Source organism: Corythoichthys intestinalis, chromosome 19 (genome assembly GCF_030265065.1).
Source record: "Corythoichthys intestinalis isolate RoL2023-P3 chromosome 19, ASM3026506v1, whole genome shotgun sequence".
NCBI lineage: Eukaryota > Metazoa > Chordata > Actinopteri > Syngnathiformes > Syngnathidae > Corythoichthys > Corythoichthys intestinalis.
The window spans coordinates 39832718-39857012 of NC_080413.1; the positions used below are offsets into that span (position 1 = coordinate 39832718).

Below are 24295 nucleotides of genomic sequence, written 5' to 3' on the forward strand. Positions count from 1 at the left end.
TAAGATAACGCTCACCATGCTAACACCAGCGAGAACGCGAATGCTATGCTAACGCTCTGAGCCACCTACCCAATCATCATCACGTTTGCACCAGCATGACCCCTCCCACTTACCTCCTCCTCCCTTCCACTCTGCTCTCTCCCAGGAAGCTGCGACAAAATCAGACAACGCACTTTTCATTCAACCAAATTGTAGTAACGTGCCCCTTCACATCTTCAGTAACGGAAACCGTGTTGCAAAGATGGAAAAGGAAAAAAAAAAAAACGCCGTTATACTCAAACACCATTATTAACAACACTTGCCACGTTTACATGGAGCCAAATATTCCAATTACAATCGGAATATTTGTTCAAACCGAATAAATGTGTTCCATGTAAACACCTCATTCAGAATGAACAGGCCCAAACCGAATGGAATTTGATTCCGATTCACAGGGGTGGAATATTCCTTTTCCCAAACCGATTAGAAGTAAAATTATATCATGTAAACAGGGAAGCGGAATGGTGTCCGGTTGCGTTCTTTCTGCGCATGCTCCGTACTGCCGTGGTGACGTCACTCGGTGACGTAAGTAACGTCACTTGCAACATGGCTTCCAAGCACACGCACAGCGCACCCACACAACTTTTTAAATGAACGGCGTATCATTCTGAAGTTTTGTTTCCACTCGAAAAGTTAAAACAGCAGCTGATCTGACGATCGATCTCCATGTTTTGCAACGTAACGCTTTGTTTTGATTAATCTGCGCATGTCAGACGGCAGTTGTCAAACGTCCTTTCGGAATAAAGGCAGTCACATGTAAACGCTGCATCGGATTAGATGAAGTGACATGTAAACAGCTGATGTGAAATTTCCATTCGGAATGATTTGAATCGGTATGAATAAAAGTCAGCATGTAAACATGGCTATTGTTGGCTACTCTTTGGCTTTTGCGATGACTAGCTTGTTACCCTTTCTGTACTTGTCACTTGGCCATGTACAGGCAGGCACTACCAAGTGGATCGCTGCACTTGCATGTCGACCAACCAATAGGTCATTAGTTCAACACACTTTGGACCGCCCCCTAAATTCAATAACATTACCTTCTGCATATTCATGCTGACAATGAAAAATGGAAATACGAGTGCCAACCACTTTTGTTGACTGATTGACATTTAATTCAAATTTTTTATTTATTACTGTATTTTCACATTTATTTTTGTATTTATTTTTAATTGTTGAACCTTATTTTTTATTTCTACATTATTATTATTTTTATTTTTATTTTCATTTATGTACTTATTTCCATATTTATTTTTAGTTTTTTTTGTGCGTGTTTTTTTTTTTAATTTATTAATTTATTTTTAATTTGGGAAGGTTTGGTCCTCTATCATTTTGTGCTAAAAAAAACTCATTCTTACTGACCTTGAGTCATATAAACAAGGCTTCCTGTGAGCAAAGCCACACAGTTAGTTGGCTGATGGTTGTGCAAGTATTGAAATCCCCAGCCACGGCTGTAGGATTTCTCATACATGAGATGAGATGTCTTGCCGATCACCTGAAGAAATCTCTCCTGTTGGTCCTTGTTCAAGTACTCAAACAGGAAGTCATACGCAGTGGCAAACCCAACTAAAGAGTGTGCCACGGGAACTTCATCCCAGGGGGCATCTTTTACCAACCTGCAGGACAAAATAAAAAGTTTTGATTAGTAGAATTGTTCAAGGGGAATTAACCCGAGATCTTTTTGAGTTACGGTGTTACAGCGGCACTTTTGCCATGTAATCAAGCAAAGTTAACTGAAAGTCAACTACTCTTTTTGTTTTCGTTAAGTAAAAATACAGATACAGGTGCAGAAAAATTACTTAAGCAAAAGTACAAGTAGCTAAGGAAAAAAATACTCAAGTAAAAGTACAAAAGTATTTGCTTTGAAATGTACATGTAATAAGTAAAATTATTTTCTCCAGATTCAAAAATTTAATGTACCAACATATATATTACAGTGGTATGGAAAAGTATCTGAACCTTTTTGGAATTTCTCACATTTCTGCATAAAATCACCATCAAATGTGCTCTGATCTTTGTCAAAATCACACAGATAAAAAAAACTGTCTGCTTTAGCTAAAACCGCACAAATATTTATAGCTTTTCATATTTTAATGAGGATAGTATGCTATCAATGACAGAAGGGGGGAAATAAGTAAGTGAACCATCAAACTTAAATTTTTTCTTTCCATTTTTCCTCCACACATGACATTGTGTGATACTCCCAAACAATTCAACTTTGGTTTCATCAGTCCACAAATTATTTTGGTAAAACTTCTGTGGAGTGTCCAAGTGCCTTTTTGCGAAGAACAACAACGAGCAAAAATGCTTTTTATAGCCAGCAGTGGCTTCCTCCGTGGAGTCCTCCCATGAACATAGTCTTACATAAAGTTGATGTGTGCACAGAGATATTGGACTGTGCCAGTGATTTCTCTAAGTGTTTAGCAGACACTCTAGGGTTCTTTTTTACCTCTCTGAGTATTCTGCACTGAACTCTAGGCATCATCTTTGGTGGACGGCCACTCTTTGGTAGAGAAGCAACAGTGCCATTTGTAGACAACTTCTCAGACTGTTTAAACTTTAGCTTTAAACCACACATCAGTGATTGGGCACACATCTCACTTAAATTGTTTGGTAAAAATTTGTTTCAATTGCTCTTTAAGTCTCCTTAGGCAGAGGGTTCACTTACTTATTTTGGCCCCTTCTGTCATTGTTTGCATGCTATCCTCATTAAAATATGAAAACCTATAAATGTTTGAGTGGTTTTAGTTAAAGCAGACACTGTTTTTGCATCTGTCTGATTTTGACAAAGATTTTGAAAAAGTTCAGATTTTGAAAAGGTTCAGATACTTATATATATGTTTAATGGCGGAAAACACAGACGAGACTGAAAAAGCAGTTTTTGGTCTTGCAACCCTCTATAAAATAAACTGTTGTATTTTAAGCCAAAAGAAATGTAGTGTTAGAAAGAACAATTAGTCTATATGCTACCATAGCAGATTCATGGCGCATTAAGCCCCCGAAGTATTTTTAATTTGTCCCTTTTACCCTGGACACCCCGTTTACAGACGTCGCGCAATGGCTTTTATTTCAACCTAGCCATAAAAAGAAGGTAAGTACGTAATCGTATTTATTATTCGGAATTTCTATCATTTTTAGCTTAGAATCATTAATCGATGTCTAATATTTAGTTAAAAAAAAGACATTCACAAATTAGAAAAATTATTAATTTTAAATAAATTACGTCACAATGAAAAAATTGGTGTCTGTAAAAAACCTCACATATATCTACCTCATAACTATCGCTTAATTGTATTTTTTTCCATTACTGTCTCATTTTACCCAATTTATTAGGTGATAAATAATCGATCCAAACAAAGAAAAAAAAAAAGGTTTAAGAGGGTAAATATTTGAAAAAGAAAATCTCGACCACTCCTTGATGTCTGCGATTTCTGCATCGTGACCCTTGTTATAGTACCATGTTTCACCCATATAACCCCTTAAACATCCAGCTTTGGCAATTCACAGCTGTGTCTTGACACTCAGTGATACATGCTACATGGGAGTTTTTGGATCGAAACAAGGTAAGTACGCGATAATATCTTGTTAAAGTCATGGCGTCTGTAATTCTGCTCTCGCGTGCTCTCACCTCCAGATAGGGTTTTGCTGTTTAAAAAAAAAAAAAAAAAAAATTAAATGCCCTCGAGTTCAAAATTTTTCTTCCCCCCAGAAAATTGACATTTGCATGCATATCCTCAAGTCACCTGAGTGATTTCCATCATATACTAGTCCTTCTCAAAAAATTAGAATATTGTGATAAAGTTCATTATTTTCTGTAATCAAACACGGCGCTCCGCATACGCATAACACGCACTGCGCGTAGGGCACCAACTCTGCCTGAAGGGGCACAAAAAAAAAAAATCAAGTTTGTAAAAAATCCTAAAAAATAGTAATTGTAATAATAACAACAATATATAGTATTTAAAATAAAACTTGTAACGGATAAACGCAAGTAATACAAATACAAGTAACATAGGCTCATTATTTACACACAAAAAGAATCTCCTGTGCGACCCTCTTTGCCTGGTACACCAGACTCAATAGCTGGAACAGCACACATCGGGCACCACAAAGCATTTATGCCTAGGGCACCAAAATAGCTAGCGCCGGCCCTGTCTGTAATGTACTGATAAACGTCAAAAAGTCAAGAAAAAACAAAAACCCCTATCTCAAAAATTAGCATATCATGAAAAGGTACTCTTAAGAAGCTACTAACCTAATCATCTGAATCGACGAATTAACTCAAAACCCCTGCGAAAGATTCCTGAGTCTTTGAAAAACTCCCAGCCTGGTTCATTACTCAAAGCGCAATCATGGGCAAGACTGCCGACCTGACTGCTGTCCAGAAAGCCATCATTGACACCCTCAAGCAAGAGGCTAAGACACTGAAAGAAATTTCTGAGCGAATAGGCTGTTCCCAGAGTGCTGTATCAAGGCACCTCTGTGGCAAGGAAAAAGTGTGGCAGAAAACGAAGCACAATCAGAAGAGTGGACTGCACCCTGAGAAAGATTGTGGAGAAGGGCCGATTCCAGACCTTGGGGGACAATCAGAAACAGTGGACTGAGTCTTGGGTAGAAACATCCAGAGCCACCATGCACAGGCGTGTGCTGGAAATGGCAGAAGCACCTGACCCTGGGCAACAGAGAAGCAGCACTGGACTGTTGCTCAATGGTCCAAAGTACTTTTTTCAGATGAAAGCAAATTTTGCATGTCATTGGGAAATCATGGTGACGGAGTTTGGAGGAGGACTGGGGAGAATGAAATGCCAAAATGCCTGAAGTCCAGTCTCAAGTACCAATGTCAGTGATGGTCTGGGGTGCCAGGTGTTGGTCTACTGTGTTTTATCAAGGGCAGGGTCAATGCAGCTAGCTATCAGGAGATCTTGGAGCACTTCATGCTTCCATTTGCTGAAAAGCTTTATGGAGATGAAGATTTCATTTTTCAGCACGACCTGGCACCTGCTCACAGTGCCAAAACCACATGGTTTACTGACCATGGCATTACAGTGCTCACTTGGCCTGCCAACTCTCCTGACCTGAACCCCATAGAGAATCTGTGGGTTATTGTGAAGAGGAAGTTGAGAGACACCAGACCCAGCACTGTGGATGAGCTTAAGGCCGCTATCGAAGCATCCTGGGCCTCCATAACACCTCACCAGTGCTACAGGCTGATTGCCTCCATGCCATGCCGCATTGAAGCAGTCATTTCTGCAAAAGGATTCCTGACCAAGTATTGAATGCAGAGCTGATATAATTAATTGAAGGTTGACTTTTTTTGTATTAAAAAACACTTTTTTTGTATTGGTCGGATGAAATATGTTAATTTTTTGAGATGGGGATTTTTGGTTTTTCTTGACTTTATTGCCAAAATCATCAATATTAAAACAATAAAAGGCTTGAAGTACTTCAGTGGTGTGTAATGAATCTAAAATATATGAAAGTCTAATGTTTCAGTACATTAGTACATTACAGAAAATAATGAACTTTATCACATTATGCTAATTTTTTAGAAAGACTAGTATATATTAGAGGTGTGCATCGGTACTGCCCCCACGATTCGATTCGATTACGATTCGGAGGGCCACGATTCGATTCGATTCAGAAGGTCACGATTCGATTCGGTTCGATTCGGCAATGCATCGCGATGCATTAAAGCCTGAGATGCATTAAAATTCTAAAGCAAAGCATATTTTTCGTGAATCATGAGGCAACACAAGCGGTCAGACATTAAATAATTTTTTATTGGCTCTTGTGTCACTCCTGGTTGAAGTCAAATGAAAATACTTTCAGATATACAGTATATATTAAAAAAAAAAAACAACATCACAGCATTTAATTGGTGCTTTGAATGAGACCAGGGCTTTCTCTTTTTTTTACACACAGTAGCAGCCTTTCACACATAAGTGCAACATCTGAACTCCTGTGCAAAATCAGTAATAACAGTCACTGTATTTTAGTCAGAACGACCCTCCAATAAAAATATTCAAGTAAATATTAAAGAAAACGACAAAGAAAATATTGTAGTGCAGCAGCATCTTTATCGCACAATGTCAATCATTTACGTGCGGGTCGGTTCGGGTCTGACTTCTCTCTCGCTAACTTTTTTAAAATAAATATATATTTGTAAACTAAAACGATGTATGGATGTTAAACTAAGGAATATTTGTTACAAAATAAATAAATTGAAAAAAACAGAAAAGGCGCTTTGGTAATCCCAAACATGAGCCGCAGTTGAGCCAGTGCATAGGTTGCGCACATGAACGCCGTGGCTCCGCCCTCCTTTTAATCTTCCCCTCGCACTCTAGTGCTCTCCGCGAGTCTGCAACTCTGCATCCTGGTATTTCCTTTTCGAATTTCGATATAGAGCACCAAGAGGCGAAAAGCAAACTAAAGACGGGGGGATTGAAGAGGCAAGAATCCACGAGTGGTGTGTGGAAAGGATTTAAATTGATAGTGGAAGACGCATACAGAAAATTGTGTCGGCCTTGCCGAATGCAACAAATTTGGCGCGCGCCTTGCTCTCGTACGAGAGCAGAAACACTGGCACCTTCACGCTGAGCAGGCATTTTAAAAACTGTACTGGCCTAAAAGATGATATTAGTCACACATTGTTATTATCATTTGGTTCGAAGGCTGCACCTCTTCGTGCTAAGCAGGACATCGTGGAGTTCGTGCATGGTGTTCCTTAAAATGTTATTATTTATTTTGTTTCAGTGCTCCTTAAGGCAGCTTGTTCTTTTGTGTGTTCTGATGCGAGTCATTAAAATAAAGAATGTTATTTAAAAGTTTTTTAGTTCATTTTTTGTATATGCAGCTCAGGGCCATTTGGGGGCCCTAAGCAAAATAATGCCAAGGGGGCCATATTTTTTGTCAAGGGGCCCATATTTTTTGTCACAGTGTACTGTGAAACCCATACATGCAATCCAACCCATACGTCCATATTTGGTATATTAATCAGATTTTTCGTTTCTCTGCTCCAGAAGGATAAATTCTCTTCGACATATTCGTGCATCTATTTTCCAATCAAGTTTGAGCAACAATCATTGCAAAGCAAGTTCAACGTCACTCCCCAGGTTGCCAGATTGTAATGACAAGAAAACGGATGTTTGCACCGATAAACGGCAATGCGCGACACATTATTCACGATGCTCTATTAACAACGTATAAAATGAGGTTGCCAGATTGGGGGCTCTTACTGGTCAGGGTTAGGGGTCAGGGGCCCTAAGCAGCTGCATAGTTTGCGTATAGGCTGGGCAGGCCTTGATGCAGCTGTTCCTCTCCTTGTCAGAGAGGCGTATCCATGCATATCCCAAACAGAAATATATTTAACATACATTTCCAGCGTTATTTCGTTGTGTACGTGCATTTATAATGATCATAAAAATATGTAGACTTTTTAAACATTAAGAAAACTTGCGTTTTTTTCTGCCAACTCGAAGAAATTAAAATAAATCTCTGTTGCTGCATTTTGCCAAGTAAATGAGCATGAACTATCCACCTGATAGAACAGACACAAATATAAATGATATAAATGTTTATTGAATATGCATCCTACAGTCTTGTTTATCTGGGAGAATTTGTTACAAAAGACAGGTTTTAATTTATCATTATGCACATAGGCATCGTCACAATTGTGATCACACAAAACGCAACCACGCGTTGCATCCCCCGCATTTGCTCCTCCTGCTGAGTCCTCACAAATAAAACGGGCTCGGGCCTGCAAATGAAACGTACATTTTCGGGGGGTTTTCGGGCTCGAGCCTACAAATAAAACGTAAAATTTCGGGCTCTCGGCCTTTAATACACGCGGGCCAGGTCGGGTCGGGCTGGATTTTTTAGGCCCGAACTAAGCTCTAATCGAGAGAGCAGAGCGATACGACGTAATATAACAATGTCTGAAGCGGAGAAAGAGGGAGCGAGAAAGATTATTGATGCACCTAACACATTGAAAGCAGACATCTGGAGACATTTTGGCTTCTACAAGGTTGGTGGGAAACTTGACCAGAGTTATGCGGTGTGTAAAAAATGAAACATGAGAATAATAATACGAATGGGGAAACCAAATCCGTTGTATCACCGGAATTGCGCAGGGAAGATTTTTGAACGTACTTATATATTTTAAAATGTGCTGAATCGATTCAGCTTGTTCCCCGCATCGAATCGAATCGTCCATGCCCCGCATCGGGATGCATCGCCGCATCGATTATTGTTGATATCCTTAGTATATATACTGTATATATATATGTACTAGTGTATATATATATACCAGTGTATATATATACAGACTGTACATACATACATACACACATAAATGCATACATACATACATACAGAGATCTGAGTCAATATTCAAAAAATGAACCAGAACATTCATTGACTGCTCAGTTACATTAAAATGTTGCATAAATGAAAAAAAACCAAGCAATAAAATTGAAAAGCTCAAAATTTAACTTAATGCCGGATTGTTTTCTTGGTCAATATCTTGTTCACCTGCCTAATCTTGCTTGTACTTGTCTTGCTGCCTCTAGTGCTTAATTGCACTATAGTTGCATGGGGATTATCGATTGCGCTAGAGGCATGAAAACGAAACTATCAAGGAGAAAAAAACAAACAAAAGTAACGCAGGTGACAATTGGAAAAGTAGTGGTGTAAAAAGTACAGATACGTGCTGGAAAATGTAGTGAATTAAAAGTAAAAAGTATCACTTCATATTTGCACTCAAGTAAAGTACAAGTGTACAGTCACAAAGCACTTTTACTTTGTTACATTCCACCACTGCTGGTGTACAAAAATTCATCAGTAGGAACTGCAACCACGTCTAGCTGTCAGCATAGCAGCAGTCAGTAAATCAGTCCTGTCTTTATCTCAGTCATCATCACAGTCTTCGTCAGAGTCAAAAAATGTGACTGCAATGGGTCTTTAGGACTGTCATGAATACCATTGCTTGCCCCCTGGCCACTCATGAGGAATACAAGCTACATAATTCATGGCAGGAAAATTTTCATTGGACCAGACAAATCCTGGTCACCACCTCTTCCAGGTCCTTCCATCATATGCGCTTTTGAAAATCGTACACTGAATCCAGCAGGTATTCAAATACTTTCTTCCCTCATTCAATTACTTTCCTAAACCCTATAATAACATATGAATGACTTTTTTTTCTTTTACTATATACAGTGGTCCCTAATGATACGAGAACTTCCGTTTACGGGTTTTTCACAATACAAGCATCATCACATTAGAAAATAAGTCTCATTATGCGAGCAATTTTTCAGTATACGAGCCCCAGAAAAGCCTTTCTCTCACTTGCCGTGTCGGAGTGCCTCCACATTCCGCCATGTGGCATCCGAGCTCTCTCTTGTTTTGTCTCCCCAAGACTCTTGGTGTCTTGCTAGAGGGTATACGAGCATCTCTCATCAACAGAACCCCCACCTCTTGCTTATACTTGTTGTTTAACTTTGTATTGAAGTGCATTTGAATCGTTTGTGCTTACAAGTGAACATTAACCATGTCCCCCAGGAAACTGGCGACCAAAGACAGTGGTGGGAATAAGAAAAGAATGCTCGGAATTTAAACAGAAACCACCACCTCTTGCTTATACTTGTTGTCTAATTTTGTATTGAAGTGCATTTGAATCGTTTGTGCTGACAAGTGAATATTAACCATGTCCCCCAGGAAACTGGCGACCAAAGAAAGTAGTGAGAATAAGAAAAGAATGCTCGGAATTGAAACAGAACCCCCACCTCTTGCTTTTACTTTTTGTCTAATTATGTATTGAAGTGCATTTGAATCTTGTGTGCTTACAAGTGAACATTAACCATGTCCTCTAGGAAACTGGCAACCAAAGACAGTGGTGAGAATAAGGAAAGAATGCTCGGAATTTAAACAAAGCAACAAATAATGAATAATGATGAATTTTTATTACCCAGTCACATCTGGGTTCACGGGAAAAGTTTTGTGCATTAAAGTCCCCCTATCACGTTTTTTTCCCACATTAATTAAATGATTGAATCTTGTCAAAGACTATTTAAAAATCACAACAACGAAATAAGTGAAATTATCTGCCAGTGCTTCAGCAAAATCTACTCAGATTTCTTGAAATAGGAAACTAGCTAGCTGAAAATAAGCTTAACAGATTTAGGCTAGGTTCAGACTGCATGTCTTAATGGATGAAACCGATTTTTTTGTGTTTTTCCAACTCCAGTGAGGCATTAACTTGACGGTCTGAATGTAACGAGTCGCATAGAAGTGGACCGTTTCAAATCCGATCTGGGTCACATCCGTATGTGGTTTAAATCCGATCTGGGCCACATTCTTCCAGAATGTGGCGGCAGTCTGAACTGTCAAGTCTCCCTAATCAGAATTCATGCAGTAATTACATCACATTAGCATTAGTGCCTAGCTTGAACTCGGCTGTTAAGTCAGGAAGCTGCAATAAAATATTATTTTTGAAGGAAATAGTCACACATTTATTCTATATTGTTACTTACAACATGCCTAAAACAACTTAGGTAAGTAAAATTGTGAAGGTAATTAAAAAAAAACATTTATGTGATTGATCGTTCAATTAACCGTCCGATTATTCTATTATAAACTCTGTGTGACTTACAACATGATACAATTTGCAATACAAGGCTCACAAAATAGCGATTGTACAATTATCGGGGTCAGGAAATCATTCTGCGATATTCTACTAAACTAATAAACACAAAAGCAAGCTCTTTCCATCCTTCTGCCATGCAACCAAAAAGCAATTCAGGTAATTTCCTGTTGATTTTCAGTCGCTTCCTGTTGATTTTGGGGGCATTTCTGGTCCCTTCCTGTTTATTTTGAGTTACTGAACAGTAAATGACCCAGGAATATCCGCAAATGGATAAGAAGTGACTCAGAATTTAATGGGAAGTGACCTGGAAATGCCCCCCAAACCGGGAGGACGTTGCCATTGATGGCACTAGACGAAGTTCATCCGCCCCTTCTAAATTAAATCAAAAAAAAAAAAAAAACGATATGATTAAAGATGATGAAAATGTACCAACTAGGTTGAGCTGCCATCCTCTCCATGTAGTCCTTGGCCAGATCCAGTGCTCCAGCTCTGTGTGGATACAGCAAACAGAACATGGACAGCACACCCAGGTTGTTTCCGTAAACCTCGTTCCATCGGGCGCTGAACTCTTCAGGGCTCCAGGGAGGCAGGTACTCTTCCGGGTGTTCCAGCATGGTTTCCCCGGCCTCGCGAATCCGTCTCGCCATTTCCCTATGAGTGTTTCCCGCCGCTAGCTGAAGGTCTACCACTTCTGCCCGATCGAAATACAGCATCGGGTGGCCATTGTAGTTGCCTCCCATGAAGGGGATTCCTCCACTCCAGTCCGCTGCAGTTGGAGGCAGCAGGAGCAACAGCAGATTTAAGAGGAAAACTGTAGGAGCCCCACGGGTGTGGGTTCTCATCGTCTCATCAGAGAGAGGGCCGCGACATTGCCAAAGGAGTTCAGCTGAGAGAGGAAAAGGATTGGAAGAAGTCAGCGCAAAGCCCCGCATTCTTAAAATAATCAGATACAGCTGTTGATTGTTGAGACTCTCCAACAGAAATTTTCCTTTATTTAACACATTTTGCTCTTCTAGCTTTGATAATGGCATGAAACGGCCAACTTTGGATTTTGTTTTCTACGTTGCAGATTTATAAAATGCTTCAAATAAAACTAAGCAGGCGCATCCACGTATTTGACCAGACAAGCGGGCCCAGAGGCCGTAATTGGTCCGTTCCTGAAGTAATATTACACCGCTCAGCTGAAACGGTCTTAAAACAAAACTGCTGTGCTTTATACTTGATTAGTCAGCCTTCTGTTTTCAAGTGAGTGAATTCCATGAGCTTAGCAGAGCTCTAGGCAATGACCGGCCAATAAACCAGAAAACTGAAAAACACTTTCCTTACATTTATATGTACCGTATTTTTTGGACGATAAGTCGCAGTTTTTTTCATAGTTTGGCTGGGTGTGACTTATAAGTCAGGAGCTTACAAGCTAACAAGGTAAACTTGTTAGCATGTTGTTTATGCTATAGTTATGTGAATAACTCTTAATAGCGATTGCCACGTTTGTGTCCCGCCTTTGGCAATGTGTGTTCAATTGTTTTATTGACTTTTTTATATTGAAATGCATGCTTTTAGTTTTTTTGCGCTTTCACGCCCAAGTGGGGATGCACTCGCACTTGTTTACGCGAAGAAGAGTGCTCACACGCCAGAAGAAGACGGACAGCTACGCAGCTTCTCTGAGCGAGTGGTCGAGAGAGAGAGACACGGCTGCGAACCAACGTTCATTGTTTATGCTTGTAAAATATCTCTACAGCGGCAACGCCTGTGTGTTATCATCTTTTCTGTTGTTGTGTGTTTTCCACCCACGATCGGACACTTAGAGCCAGTTGTGTGGTTGTTTGAACGATGTGCTAATGCTAGCGAACGCATGCTAACTGTTTGTGTCACTGCTGTAATAGCACATAATTATCATTTATTTATGTTGATGCAAACCTGTGTGGTATCGAGGACGAAATTGATTCAGCAAACTATACAGACGTCCGGCATCGTCATTTGGGAGTTTAGCTCGCTGTATAGCCAGGACCGAGCCGTAGCGTCCTGGTGTGGACAGTATATTCGCATTTCATTGTTCATGCATCATGTAACATCATATTATTCAGCATGTTGTTCTCTATTGTATTTTGATATTAAATTGCCTTGTAAGATGACATATCTGTTCTCTTTGTTGGATTTTATCAAGTAAATTTCCCCCCAAAATGCGACTTATGCTTAGGTGCGACTTGTATATGTTTTTTTCCTCTTCCTTGGGCATTTTATGGCTGTTGGGACTTATACTTAGGTGTGACTTATCATAGTCCGAAAAATATGGTATGTTTCTTTGTTTTGCAACCACATTAGTTACACCAGTACATCAGCAAATAAATGAAAATATGTGTCTTATTTATTTATTTACTCAGGAGATTCCATGGAAATGAACAGTACATGTGGGCAGAGGTCAGTATTCATGCCCTACAATTACTCCTTTACCTTTACTTGAGTAGCTTTTTGAGAAAATTGTACTTCCAAGAGTAGCTTTACCAGGCCATACTTTTTACTTTTACTTGAGTAGAAGTTGTGAACAAGAAACGCTACTCTTACGATGCTACTTTGGCCTCTTCCAGCACTTCTCTATTAGTTGGGCGCCAGAACATGTTACCTCGGGTAACATACATTTTTGACATTCGCAAATAAAGTGTAATTGCACATCCACTCAGTGGGTGGCAGTGGCGCTCTCATTTTCAGAGTGTGCGCAGTATTTTGGAACCAAACAAGAGCACACAGCAAAGAGCATTGGAGACATGAAGAGCTAAGATGAGGAAATATGAAAAAAAAAATGTAGCGTTTGGCTTTTGACTTTTAATACAGCGGGAGATGAGTAAAGACCAGTCTGTTTGTTGTGTCTAAAAATGTTTGAGACCCCAATCACATTGATAAGCCACTTGATTTTTTTTCAGCGAAAACGTGCCGAATATTGCCAACAATCGTCTCGCTTTGTCAGTGTTACATCTGTAAACCAGCAAGCTCTGTTGTCATCATGTGTTAATGTTGCGAATCAATTTGAATTCATTATTATTTGTTGCTTTTACTACAATTTATTATTCAGTTTAAATGGTCATAAAATGTACCTTGAATGCATTTTTAGTTTGGATGTGATTTTTTTTTTTTTTAATTCAGGCATATTGATGCACTTAAAGTCTTTTTTGTTACAAACAAAACAATGTTCATAAAGTTATACTTCATTGTAACTTGATCTATATTACTTTTTTCGCCTTTAATATTAAAACAGACACAATGTTATGCATAGGTGTACTCATAATAATAATTTTATCAACCCATTTATAGTGGTCTTCGGGTGGGCATAACAGAAAATAATTGAGAAGCACTGGGCTAGTCGTAAAGTCTTAATAACTTAAAATGAAAACCCTGTAGTCTTTATGCTGTATACTTACAGTGGTATGAAAAAGTATCTGTACCTTTTGGAATTTCTCACATTTCTGCATAAAATCACCATCAGATGTGATCTAAACTTTGTCAAAATCACACAGACGAAAAAACTCTGCTTTAACTAAAACCACCAAACATTGATGGGTTTTTATATTTTAATGAGGAGAGTATGCAAACAATAACAGAAGGGGGGGAAATAAGTAAGCGAACCATCACATTTAATATTTTGTGCCCTCTCCACCCTCCTTTGGCATCAATAACTTTAACCAGACGCTTCCTGTAGCTGCAGATCAGTCTGGCACATCGATCATCACTAATCTTGGCCTATTCTTCTCTACAAAACTGCTGTAGTTCAGTCAGATTCCTGGGATGTCTGGCATGAATCGCAGTCTTTGGGTCATGCCACAGCATCTCCATGGGGTTCAAGTCTGGACTTTGACTTGGCCACTCCAGAACGTGTATTTTGTTCTTCTGAAACCATTCTGAAGTTGATTTACTTCTGTGTTTTGGATCATTGTCTTGTTGCAGCGTCCATCCTCTTTTTAGCTTCAACTGTCTGACAGACTACTTCAGGTTTTCCTGCAAAACTTTTGAATTCATTCTTCCATTAATAAGTTGTCCAGGCCCTGAGGAAGCAAAACAGCTCCAAATCGTGATGCTCCCTTCACGGTGGGGATGAGGTGTTGATGTTGATGAGCTGTTCCATTTTTCCTCCACACATGAGGTTGTGTGTTACTCCCAAACAATTCAACTTTGTTTTCATCAGTCCACAAAATATGTTGCCAAAACTTCTGTGGAGTGCCTTTTTGCGAACATAAACGAGCAACAATGTTTTTTTTTTTAGACTGCAGTGGCTTCCTCCGTGGAGTCCTCCAATGAACACCATTCTTGGCCATAGTTTTACATATAGTTGATGTGTGCACAGAGATATTGGACTGTGCCAGTGATTTCTGTAAGTCTTTAGCAGACACTCTAGGGTTCTTTTTAACCTCTCTGAGTATTCTGTGCTGAACTCTTGGCGTCATCTTTGGTGGACGGCCACTCCTTGGGAGAGAAGCAACAGTGCCAAATAGTCTCCATTTGTAGGCAACTTCTCTGACTGTCGATTGATGAACATCCAGACTTTAAAAAATGGTTTTGTATCCTTTCCCAGCTTTATACAAATCAACAATTCTTGATCGCAGGTCTTCAGACAGCTCTTTTGACCGAGTCATGATGCACGTCAGACAATGCTTCTCATCAAGAGATTTTTTTACCAGGTGTGTGTTTTATCGTGGGCAGGGCAGCTTTAAAGCGCACATCAGTGATTGGGCACACACCTGACTTAACATGTTTGGTAAAAATTGTAAGTCTCCTTAGGCAGAATGTTCACTAACTTATTTCCCCCCCTTCTGTCATCGTTTTCATGCTATCCTCATTAAAATACGAAGACCTATAAATGTTTGGATAGTTTTAGTTAAAGCAGACACTGTATTTACATCTGTGTGATTTTAACAAGATCAGATCACAACTGATGGTCATTTTAAGCAGAAATGTGAGAAATTCCAAAAGGTTCAGATACTTTTTCATACTACTGTTTATGTTGTATACTACTATTATGTTGTGTATTACGGTGTGATGTGTCTTTTTATGCGTGTGTGTTTATGTATGTCGTATGCATGTATGTATTAAGAGAGTAACTGTATTTTTTAATCGTAGGGCGGTAGAGCTATTGCACCTAAACCAAAAACCGACATTACGGGGAAAAGAAGACAAACCAAAACAAAGAAGTTATCATTGCACACTACTAGATGTTTGATGTTTGTTCAGTCGCCTAAACTACTAGGAAAGTTATGACAAATGTACAGAGTGGGAACTATGAAATGCCGTATTATCAACACTTTTTGAAGTGTATTTATTTTATAAATTCAAATCAGAAAATGTTTATTTTGCTTTAGCCATAGGCTGAAGTTAGTATAAACAATGAGTCAGTATTTATTTTTGCACTGTTTCAAGAGACTCTTTTTTCAGTTTTGGTACGATTTTTATTTTACTTTAACTAATATGAAAATGTATCTTATGTGAGTGTGTATGTTCACTGGTAATAGTTTACAGTTAACTTTGTAATCCAACATTTAAAAAATGCTAGTATTGATAAAAATATATTGATATATTGCTATATTGATAAAAAGGTTGCCAGCTAGCAACTGCTACCTGACTTCAGTAACAAAAAAAAAGGTGTGTTGTCTATTTTTGAACACAAACTGTGAACTGTAGAATGTTAGAGCCATAAAAACACAAATGCACAAGTTTGATGTTTCCTTCTATTTAGTACACAAGGTAGTTGGTGTGAGAGCAGAGGATGCAGAGGACAGGGTTAGATGGAGACAAGTGATTTGCTGTGGCAACCCCTGAAGGGAAAAGCCGAAAGGAAAAGAAGAGTCTTGAAGGTGTTGTAACTTGTAAGTGAGACATTCTGTGATGTTGAGTGGTACAGTATTGAAGATATTACCAACTGACTGACAGAATCAACTGTCCATCTCTAGATTTCAGCTTTATAAATTCCCTTAATAGTGGTGCTGCCAGTTCATGGAATATTTTCTATACTGCACAAGCAAATTTAAAATAAACTGCTTTTATTGTACCTATTCTGAGCTCTATTGTCCATAGTGCGAGGAATATAATGTTGCTGAAACAAAACTGAGCTGAAAAGTGAGTACAGTACACAATATTTTCTTATTTCGGCCTGAAAGAAGCAATATACAATCAACAATCGTTGTTTCAGCTCTTAACTGGTTATTTCACTTCAGACATGAGAGTTAAAGTGCCTATGTCAGCAAAAAGCATGTTTATTTCATATTTCACGCGGTATTTTATGTTCCTGAATGAAATGGACCGCTTGGATGTGTGTGGCAGCGATCCTTTTATTTATTCAAATTTTTAAATCCCGCGCCATGAAAATGAGCGACTTCGGCTCCAGTCTCGGGTTGAGGAAGATTGGAATGAGACGTCACCCGGGTCAGCATCTTACAACACAGGTATTGCTTTATAGCAGGGGTGTCCAAACTTTTTGCAAAGGGGGCCAGATTTGGTGCGGTAAAAATGGGGGGGGGGAGGGGGAGGCGACCTTGGCTGACGTAGAACAATATACTTAAGCAAATTTTAGCAAGCCATTCTGTGTGTTACATTTGCTTTATTATTATTTTTTTTTTTAAATAATTTCAACAATCTCGCAACTAGCATTTGTGGTGTTCTCTTTCGTCTCTCGGGCTCTTGCGAAATACTGCTGCTGTGAAATTAAACTAGCTTCAAGTTGCTTCAATTTCAATATCTTCCCTGTAATCTTGTCGTACATGTCAGCGTGTCTTGATTGGTAATATCGCCTCACACTGAACTCTTTAAAAACAGCGACTGTCTCTTTGCAAATGAGGCAGACACAGTTTTTGTCTATTTTAGTGAAGAAATAGTCCAATTTCAACCTATCCTTGAAGCGCTGGCCGTCGCAGTCAATTTGTTGATTGTCGCCATTTTAGAAAATTGGGAGTAAAGGGTCACACGGGGTAATGTTGCTTAGAGTGCTGTTGCCTTTTAGTGGGTAAATGAGGAGCAGCATTTAGTGTGTAAGCTACTTCATATGCTGGTAGCAGTACTGCTGACCAATTTATTAAAGTGCCTGTGACACGAAAAAGCATGTTTATTTCATAATACACGCGGTATTTTATGCCCCTGAATGATATGGGCCGCTTGGATGTGTGTGGAAGCGATCGCTATTTTTATTTAGTTTTTTGAATCCCGCGCCATGAAAATGAGTGACTTCCGGCTTCGGTCTTGCATTGAGGAGGAGGGCGCTGTGACGTGTACGGTAGAAGACGTCCTCTTCACGCTACAGTGTACTTTTGTGTATGAGGACGAAGGATTCAGCTGATTTTGCGGATTAATACGTTTATTTTTCGCATCACGCCAGCCAAACGGCTGCAGAAAAATCATTCTGTATGAGGGAGAGGCGTATGCGCCTTTTTGGAGTTTCAAAAGGTTCCCATTCACCGTGGATATTTACTGTGGGACCATTGGACTGACGAGGAAGTGAGTAAACATCTTGTTTTGTATTATGTCAAATACGAATACAGCGATTACAAAGTAAACACTACAAACTTCCTTTAAATGAAGGACTACTTACGTTTGATCATTGATAGGCATGTAAAAAGCTCTCCTCATGCTCATTAGCAGCAGCACGTTAGCTGCACAACAAATCCAGCCATCCTCCTCCGGGGAACGAACTGTAAATTGCTCTCCGCCGGGCAGTTTGCCGATCCACTAATACAATCGACAACCGGGTCGTCATGTCAAATAATCCAGGATAGTTATGTGTGATTTTCCACTTCGAAGACTTTGAAACATTACTCGGTTCGGGTTAGCATGTCGGCTAGCTGTCACGGCTTCTGGTTTGTTTACATTCTCCGAAGCCGGGGAAGGGAAATGACATATGTCCGATTTAGGTGTCATAAAATATCGTTCGGGAGGTGCGACAGTAAAGGTGAAGTCGACATTTTTGACCATTATGGAGTAATTTTGCCATGTCGTCCTGAATAAATGCATTTTTATTATTTCATATTCCATTCAGCACAAGACTGTTATTTGTCATGAACATGCCATTTATTTAGCAATTGGGGAAAATACTTGGATAAAAAGAATATCCTGTAAAAATATTGAAGAGACAGAAACAATGACATTTTGCCGCTCTCTTCGTCGCATTTTCCTCATTGTGAATAGTTCCCCCTCGATGGGCTGACTGCTCCTTCTCAAGCCATTGATATAGCTATTGGGGAAAATACTTGGATAAAAAGAATATCCTGTAAAAATATTGAAGTAAAGAGACAGAAACAATGACATTTTGCGGCTCTCTTCGTCGCGTTTTCCTCGTTGTGAATAGTTCCCCCTCGACAGGCTGACTGGTCCTTCTCAAGCCATTGATATAGTTATTGGGGAAAATACTTGGATAAAAAGAATATCCTGTAAAAATATTGAAGTAAAGAGACAGAAACAATGACATTTTGCCGCTCTCTTCGTCGCGTTTTCCTCGTTGTGAATAGTTCCCCCTCGGCGGGCTGACTGGTCCTTCTCAAGCCATTTATATAGCTATTGGGGAAAATTACTTGGATAAGAAGAATATCCTGTAAAAATATTGGAGTAGAGAGACTGAAACAATGACATTTTGCGGCTCTCTTCGTCGCATTTTCCTCGTTCTGAATAATTCCCCCTCAATGGGCTGAATAGTAAAACCGATGAGCCCAGTCTACCGCTGACGTCATCCACCTGTTGGGGACGCTAAAGCCCTATAATGGTAGGCGTGGCTAACAGGCAGATTAAAAGACTAATTTCTCGTCATCTGTGCTTTTCTAAATTGTTGTATATAGTCGAATCGTCTCAAAATATGATTCTAATTCACATAATAATGCAATTTAAGACTTTTTTTCTCGTGTCATATGCTCTTTAATTAAGTCTGTGTGCAGGCCAGATGTTATTAATTTTATGACAGAGGCTGGGGGCCGGATGAAATTTGACCATGGGCCGCATTTGGCCCCCGGGCCGGACTTTGGACGTGTCTGCTTTATAGGATGCAGATGGACTGTGGATTCAGCTGATTTTGCAGATTAATTAGTTTATTTTTCACATCACGCCAGCCCAATGTCCTGCAGGCTTTTGTTGCTGCACCAGGGAGAGTGGTGTGAGGCTTTTTGGATTTTCAAAAGATTCTTGTTCACCGCGATGGGCAAAACAAGTCTGACAATAGAGAGACCATTGGACGGATGACTAAGTGAGTAAGCTTCATGTTTTATATTTTGTCATATACTGGGATCATCGCAAATGTTTTAATAAGGAGGTGGCTTGCATTTTGTGGGCGATAATGCTAGTCCTGTTTTTGTTTAGATTTTCGGCGTTTCCCCTTCTCTCCCCAGCGACGAGCAATGCCTGCCCGCCGCGGTGGGCCGGCCGATCAGTGAAGAGAATCACCCCCGCCGTCGTGTGTGACATGAGTTGGGATACTTTTGTGTGATTTATCATTTTCGGCGTTTCCCCTTCTCTCCCCGGCGACAAGCACTGCATGCCCGCCGCTCGGTTTGCATGTCGGCTGCCTTTCACGCCTCCTGCTTTGTTTACGCTCTTTCCTCCGTTTCTGAAGCCGGGGCGGGGAAATGACAAAAGCCTGACTAACTCCGGTGGCATAAAATACCGTTCTGGAGGTGCAAAAAGTCGACAGTTTTGACCACTATGCAGTAATTTTGCCATGTCGTACTGAATAAATGCATTTTTAGGATTTCATATTCCATTTAGCACAAAACTGTTATTTGTCATGACCATACCATTTATTTAGCAATTGGGGAAAAATACTTAGACAAAAAGAATATCCTGTGTAAATATTGAAGTAGACAGATCAAAACAATGATGACATTGTGCTACTGTCGCATTTTCCTCATTCTGAATCTTTCCCCTCACTGGGCTAAATTCTAGATCAGCTAAAATCGTTACCCAGCCGACGTCATCATCCAGCTGGGGACGCTAGAACGCTATAATGACAGGCGGGACTAAACGGCAGAATAAAAGAACAATTTCTTTTCATCTGCGCTTTGCCAAATTGTCACATAATAAGGCTATTTAAGATTTTTTAATGCTGTCACAGGCACTTTAAAATGCCTAAAGAAGGTATTGAACAAACACAAGCAATTCAAATAGTGACTTGTGCCATGGGCGTCGCCAAACATATTTCACTACGGCACGTGCCCCAGTATAAATTTCACCAGTTAAAGAAAAAATATATACATATATACTTTGGAGTTTTAAATCTATGTAGCACAATCTACAGAATGTGCCTATTTAATATGGTCATATTAATCTTTTCACTCCGTATAGATAATCTGCACATGGCTGCCTAATATGGTAATTTATGCACGTAACCTTGGCTGTGAGTTGATATTTCTGTGAAGCACTTTCGGGAGATATGCTGCATTCATGTGTGTCGGGCGATCCCAAGTTGGAAAATCATTCAGATTTGTTGTAAAGTCATAATGTGGGATAAAAACATAGTCGGTACAAAAACGAGTAACCTATTTTAATGTTCCAAAGATACAAGTTGAGTGATTGTTTGGTGCTTTTTATAGACAACATGTCATAGAGAATAATTTTTTCGATAACTCACACGTGAATGCATAAATACATCAGAAATACATTGCTTCATCATCACCTCCTCCCGCCTGCTTCACAGGTTAGTGTCAGATAAACTGCCGATCCTTGTGGTTCGTTTTTACCTCTCTGTTGATGTTTGTTTGGTCGCCTATTCCCATGAATTGTGAATTTAAATGGTTCAACTTTACTCTTTACGTATCAGGCAGTTAACTGCAGTAAACTACTCTGGTCACTGGTCATTAAAGTAGCAGATTAGCTGCTGTCTTTTAGCTAACTGGCTATGAATACAAGAACAATTAAACGTGATTAGAGTGAGAGGCTCTCACTCAAGAGCTTTGTCTAATATTGTGTAAATATTATATGTGGTATTTGAACTGTATCAATACTGATGCTATTTACTGCTATTTATTAATACGAGCAAATGAATAGGATCAGTCTGTATGAATTAATTGCCTTTCTTTGACAACTTTGTATGTGTGCTCAACAAAAAGTATTTTGTTACTGCAGTCGCTGTAACCTGTAACAAGATGTCTTTTTTTTTTCACTTCTATTTAAACAGCATTACTCTTGCAAATTAGAAAGTTATTTGCTCGCAGCAAAGATAAATCATCAAGGAGAAATGAGAGAGGTAAGCTAGGTAACCCACCTCAGCAACATAAACAACTTTTAGGTCACAACGTACCACTTGAGAAACACCGATTAATTGCATAACAGTTACAATGATATATCTCCCTTTCTGTCCAGACAAAGTAGAGCAACAGAGTGTAGGTGAAAGTGAAAGAGAGATGGAAGTAGATGAGCATGAGCAGAGGTGAATTGACTATCAACAAGTGATGTCCCAGTTTAGATTTTAAATACAGAAGGCTGAAAAACAACAACAAAAAAACAATCAAACATTTTTTAACAGAAACTTGTAATTTGGTTTGATTATATACAGTTCAATGTGCAAAATCAGATTTTTTTTAATAGTATATAATTGCTAGGAAAAAAAATCTGCTCGCTCGCCAGTGCCCCAGTATTGTACAATATTAGGACTACAGTGATATGAAAAAGTATCTGAACCTTTTGGAATTTATCACATTTCTGCATAAAATCACCATCAAATGTGATCTGATCTTTGTCAAAATCACACAGATGAAAAAACAGTGTCTGCTTTAACTAAAACCACCCAAACAGTTATAGCTTTTCATATTTTAATGAGGATAGTATGCAAACAATGACAGCAAAGGGAAAAATAAGTAAGTGAACCATCACATTTAATATTATGTGCCCCCCCCCTTGGCAGCAATAACTTCAACCAGACGCTTCCTGTAGCTCCAGATCAGTCTGGCACATCAATCAGGACTAATCTTGGCCCATTCTTCTCTACAAAACAGCTGTAGTTCAGTCAGATTCCTGGGGTATCTGGCATGAATCAGTGTCTTTAGGTCATGCCACAGCATCTCAATGGGGTTCAAGTCTGGACTTTGACTTGGCCACTCCAAAATGTGTATTTTGTTCTTCTGAAACCATTCTGAAGTCAATTTACTTCTGTGTTTTGGATCACTGTCTTGTTGCAGCATCCATCCTCTTTTTAGCTTCAACTGTCTGACAGACAGCCTCAGGTTTTCCTGCAAAACATCCTGGTAAACTTTTGAATTCATTTTTCCATTAATGATTTAAAGTTGGCCAGGCCCTGGGGTAGCAAAACAGCTCCAAATCATGATGCTCCCTCCAACATGTTTCACGGTGGGGATGAGGTGTTGATGTTAGTGAGCTGTTCCAAATTTCCTCCACACATGACGTTAACATGACATGACTCCCAAACAATTCAAGTTTGGTTTAATCAGTCCCAAAAATATTTTGCCAAAACGTCTGTGGAGTGTCCAAGTGCCTTTTTGTGAACAATAACAACAAGCAACGTTTTTTATAGCCAGCAGTGGCTTCCTCCGTGGAGTCCTCCAATGAACACCATTCTAGGCCATAGTTTTACATATAGTTGATTTCTGCACAGAGATATTGGACTGTGCCAGTGATTTCCATAAGTCTTTAGCAGACACTCCAGGGTTCTTTTTAACCTCTATGAGTATTCTGCGCTGAACTGTTGGCGTCATCTTTGGTGGACGGCCATTCCTTGGGAGAAAAGCAACAGTGCCAAATCCTCTCCATTTGAAGACAACTACTCTTACTGTCGATTGATGAACATCCAGACATTAAAAAATGGTTTTGTATCCTTTCCCAGCTTTATACAAATCAACAATCCTTGATCGCAGGTCTTCAGAAAGATCTGTTGACCGAGCCATGATGCACATCAGACAATGCTTCATCAGACAATTTTTACCAGGTGTGTGTTTTATAGTGGGCAAGGCAGCTTTAAACCACACATCAGTGATTGGCCACACACCTGACTTAAAATGTTTGGAAAAAATTGGTTTCAATAGCTCGTTAGGTCTCCTTAGGTAGAGGGTTCACTTACTTATTTTTCCCCCTTCTGTCATTGTTTGCATGCTTTAGTCATTAAAATACGAAAACCTATAAATTTTTAGGTGATTTAGTTAAAGCAGACACTGTTTTTACATCTGTGTGATTTTGAGAGAGACCAGATCACATTTGATTGTGATTTCATGCAGAAATGTGAGAAATTCCAAAAGTTTCAGATACTTTTTCATGCCACTGTAGTGACGCCTCTGATTTATGGCAATCTAAATGTAATCATGGCTTTTTCATCCATGACTAATTTTAGCAATAATGTTTTCAACCTCATTCAGACAAGGAAGTGTCATGAATAAAACACGTCGAAATATAATTACCTTCTGAGTTATTTGGACAAAATTATTTCCAAACAATTCATAAATCACAAATCCCTTTTGTATACAACTGCTTTAAATTAAAATTGCAACAATGATTCAGCTTTACACAACTTTATTTTGTTGCTCTATCTTGCCATTAGGCGGTAAGAAAATGTAATGTTCAAATAAAAACTAAGCACACTGACACCTAATAGAATACTGTCCCAATTATTTGAGATGAAATAGTGCATCGCAATTATTAAAAATAATTAGCTTA

At 39.2% G+C, this 24295-nt stretch overlaps 1 protein-coding gene across 3 annotated transcripts in view; it reads right to left on the reverse strand.

Moving 5' to 3' along the window:
* Positions 1 to 24295, reverse strand: part of dse (dermatan sulfate epimerase) — a 40594-nt gene that overhangs the window by 15866 nt on the left and 433 nt on the right. For 2 of the 3 annotated variants that reach the window (XM_057822107.1, XM_057822106.1), the window contains exons 2-3: positions 11111 to 11567; positions 1402 to 1655 (exon numbers count right to left, since the gene is read on the reverse strand). In XM_057822107.1, coding sequence (XP_057678090.1) covers positions 1402 to 1655; positions 11111 to 11523 — 667 coding nt within the window. In that variant the 5' untranslated portion in view covers positions 11524 to 11567. Of the gene's footprint in view, positions 1 to 1401; positions 1656 to 11110; positions 11568 to 24295 lie in introns of those variants that run through there. The other variant, XM_057822109.1, reaches the window with a different exon arrangement.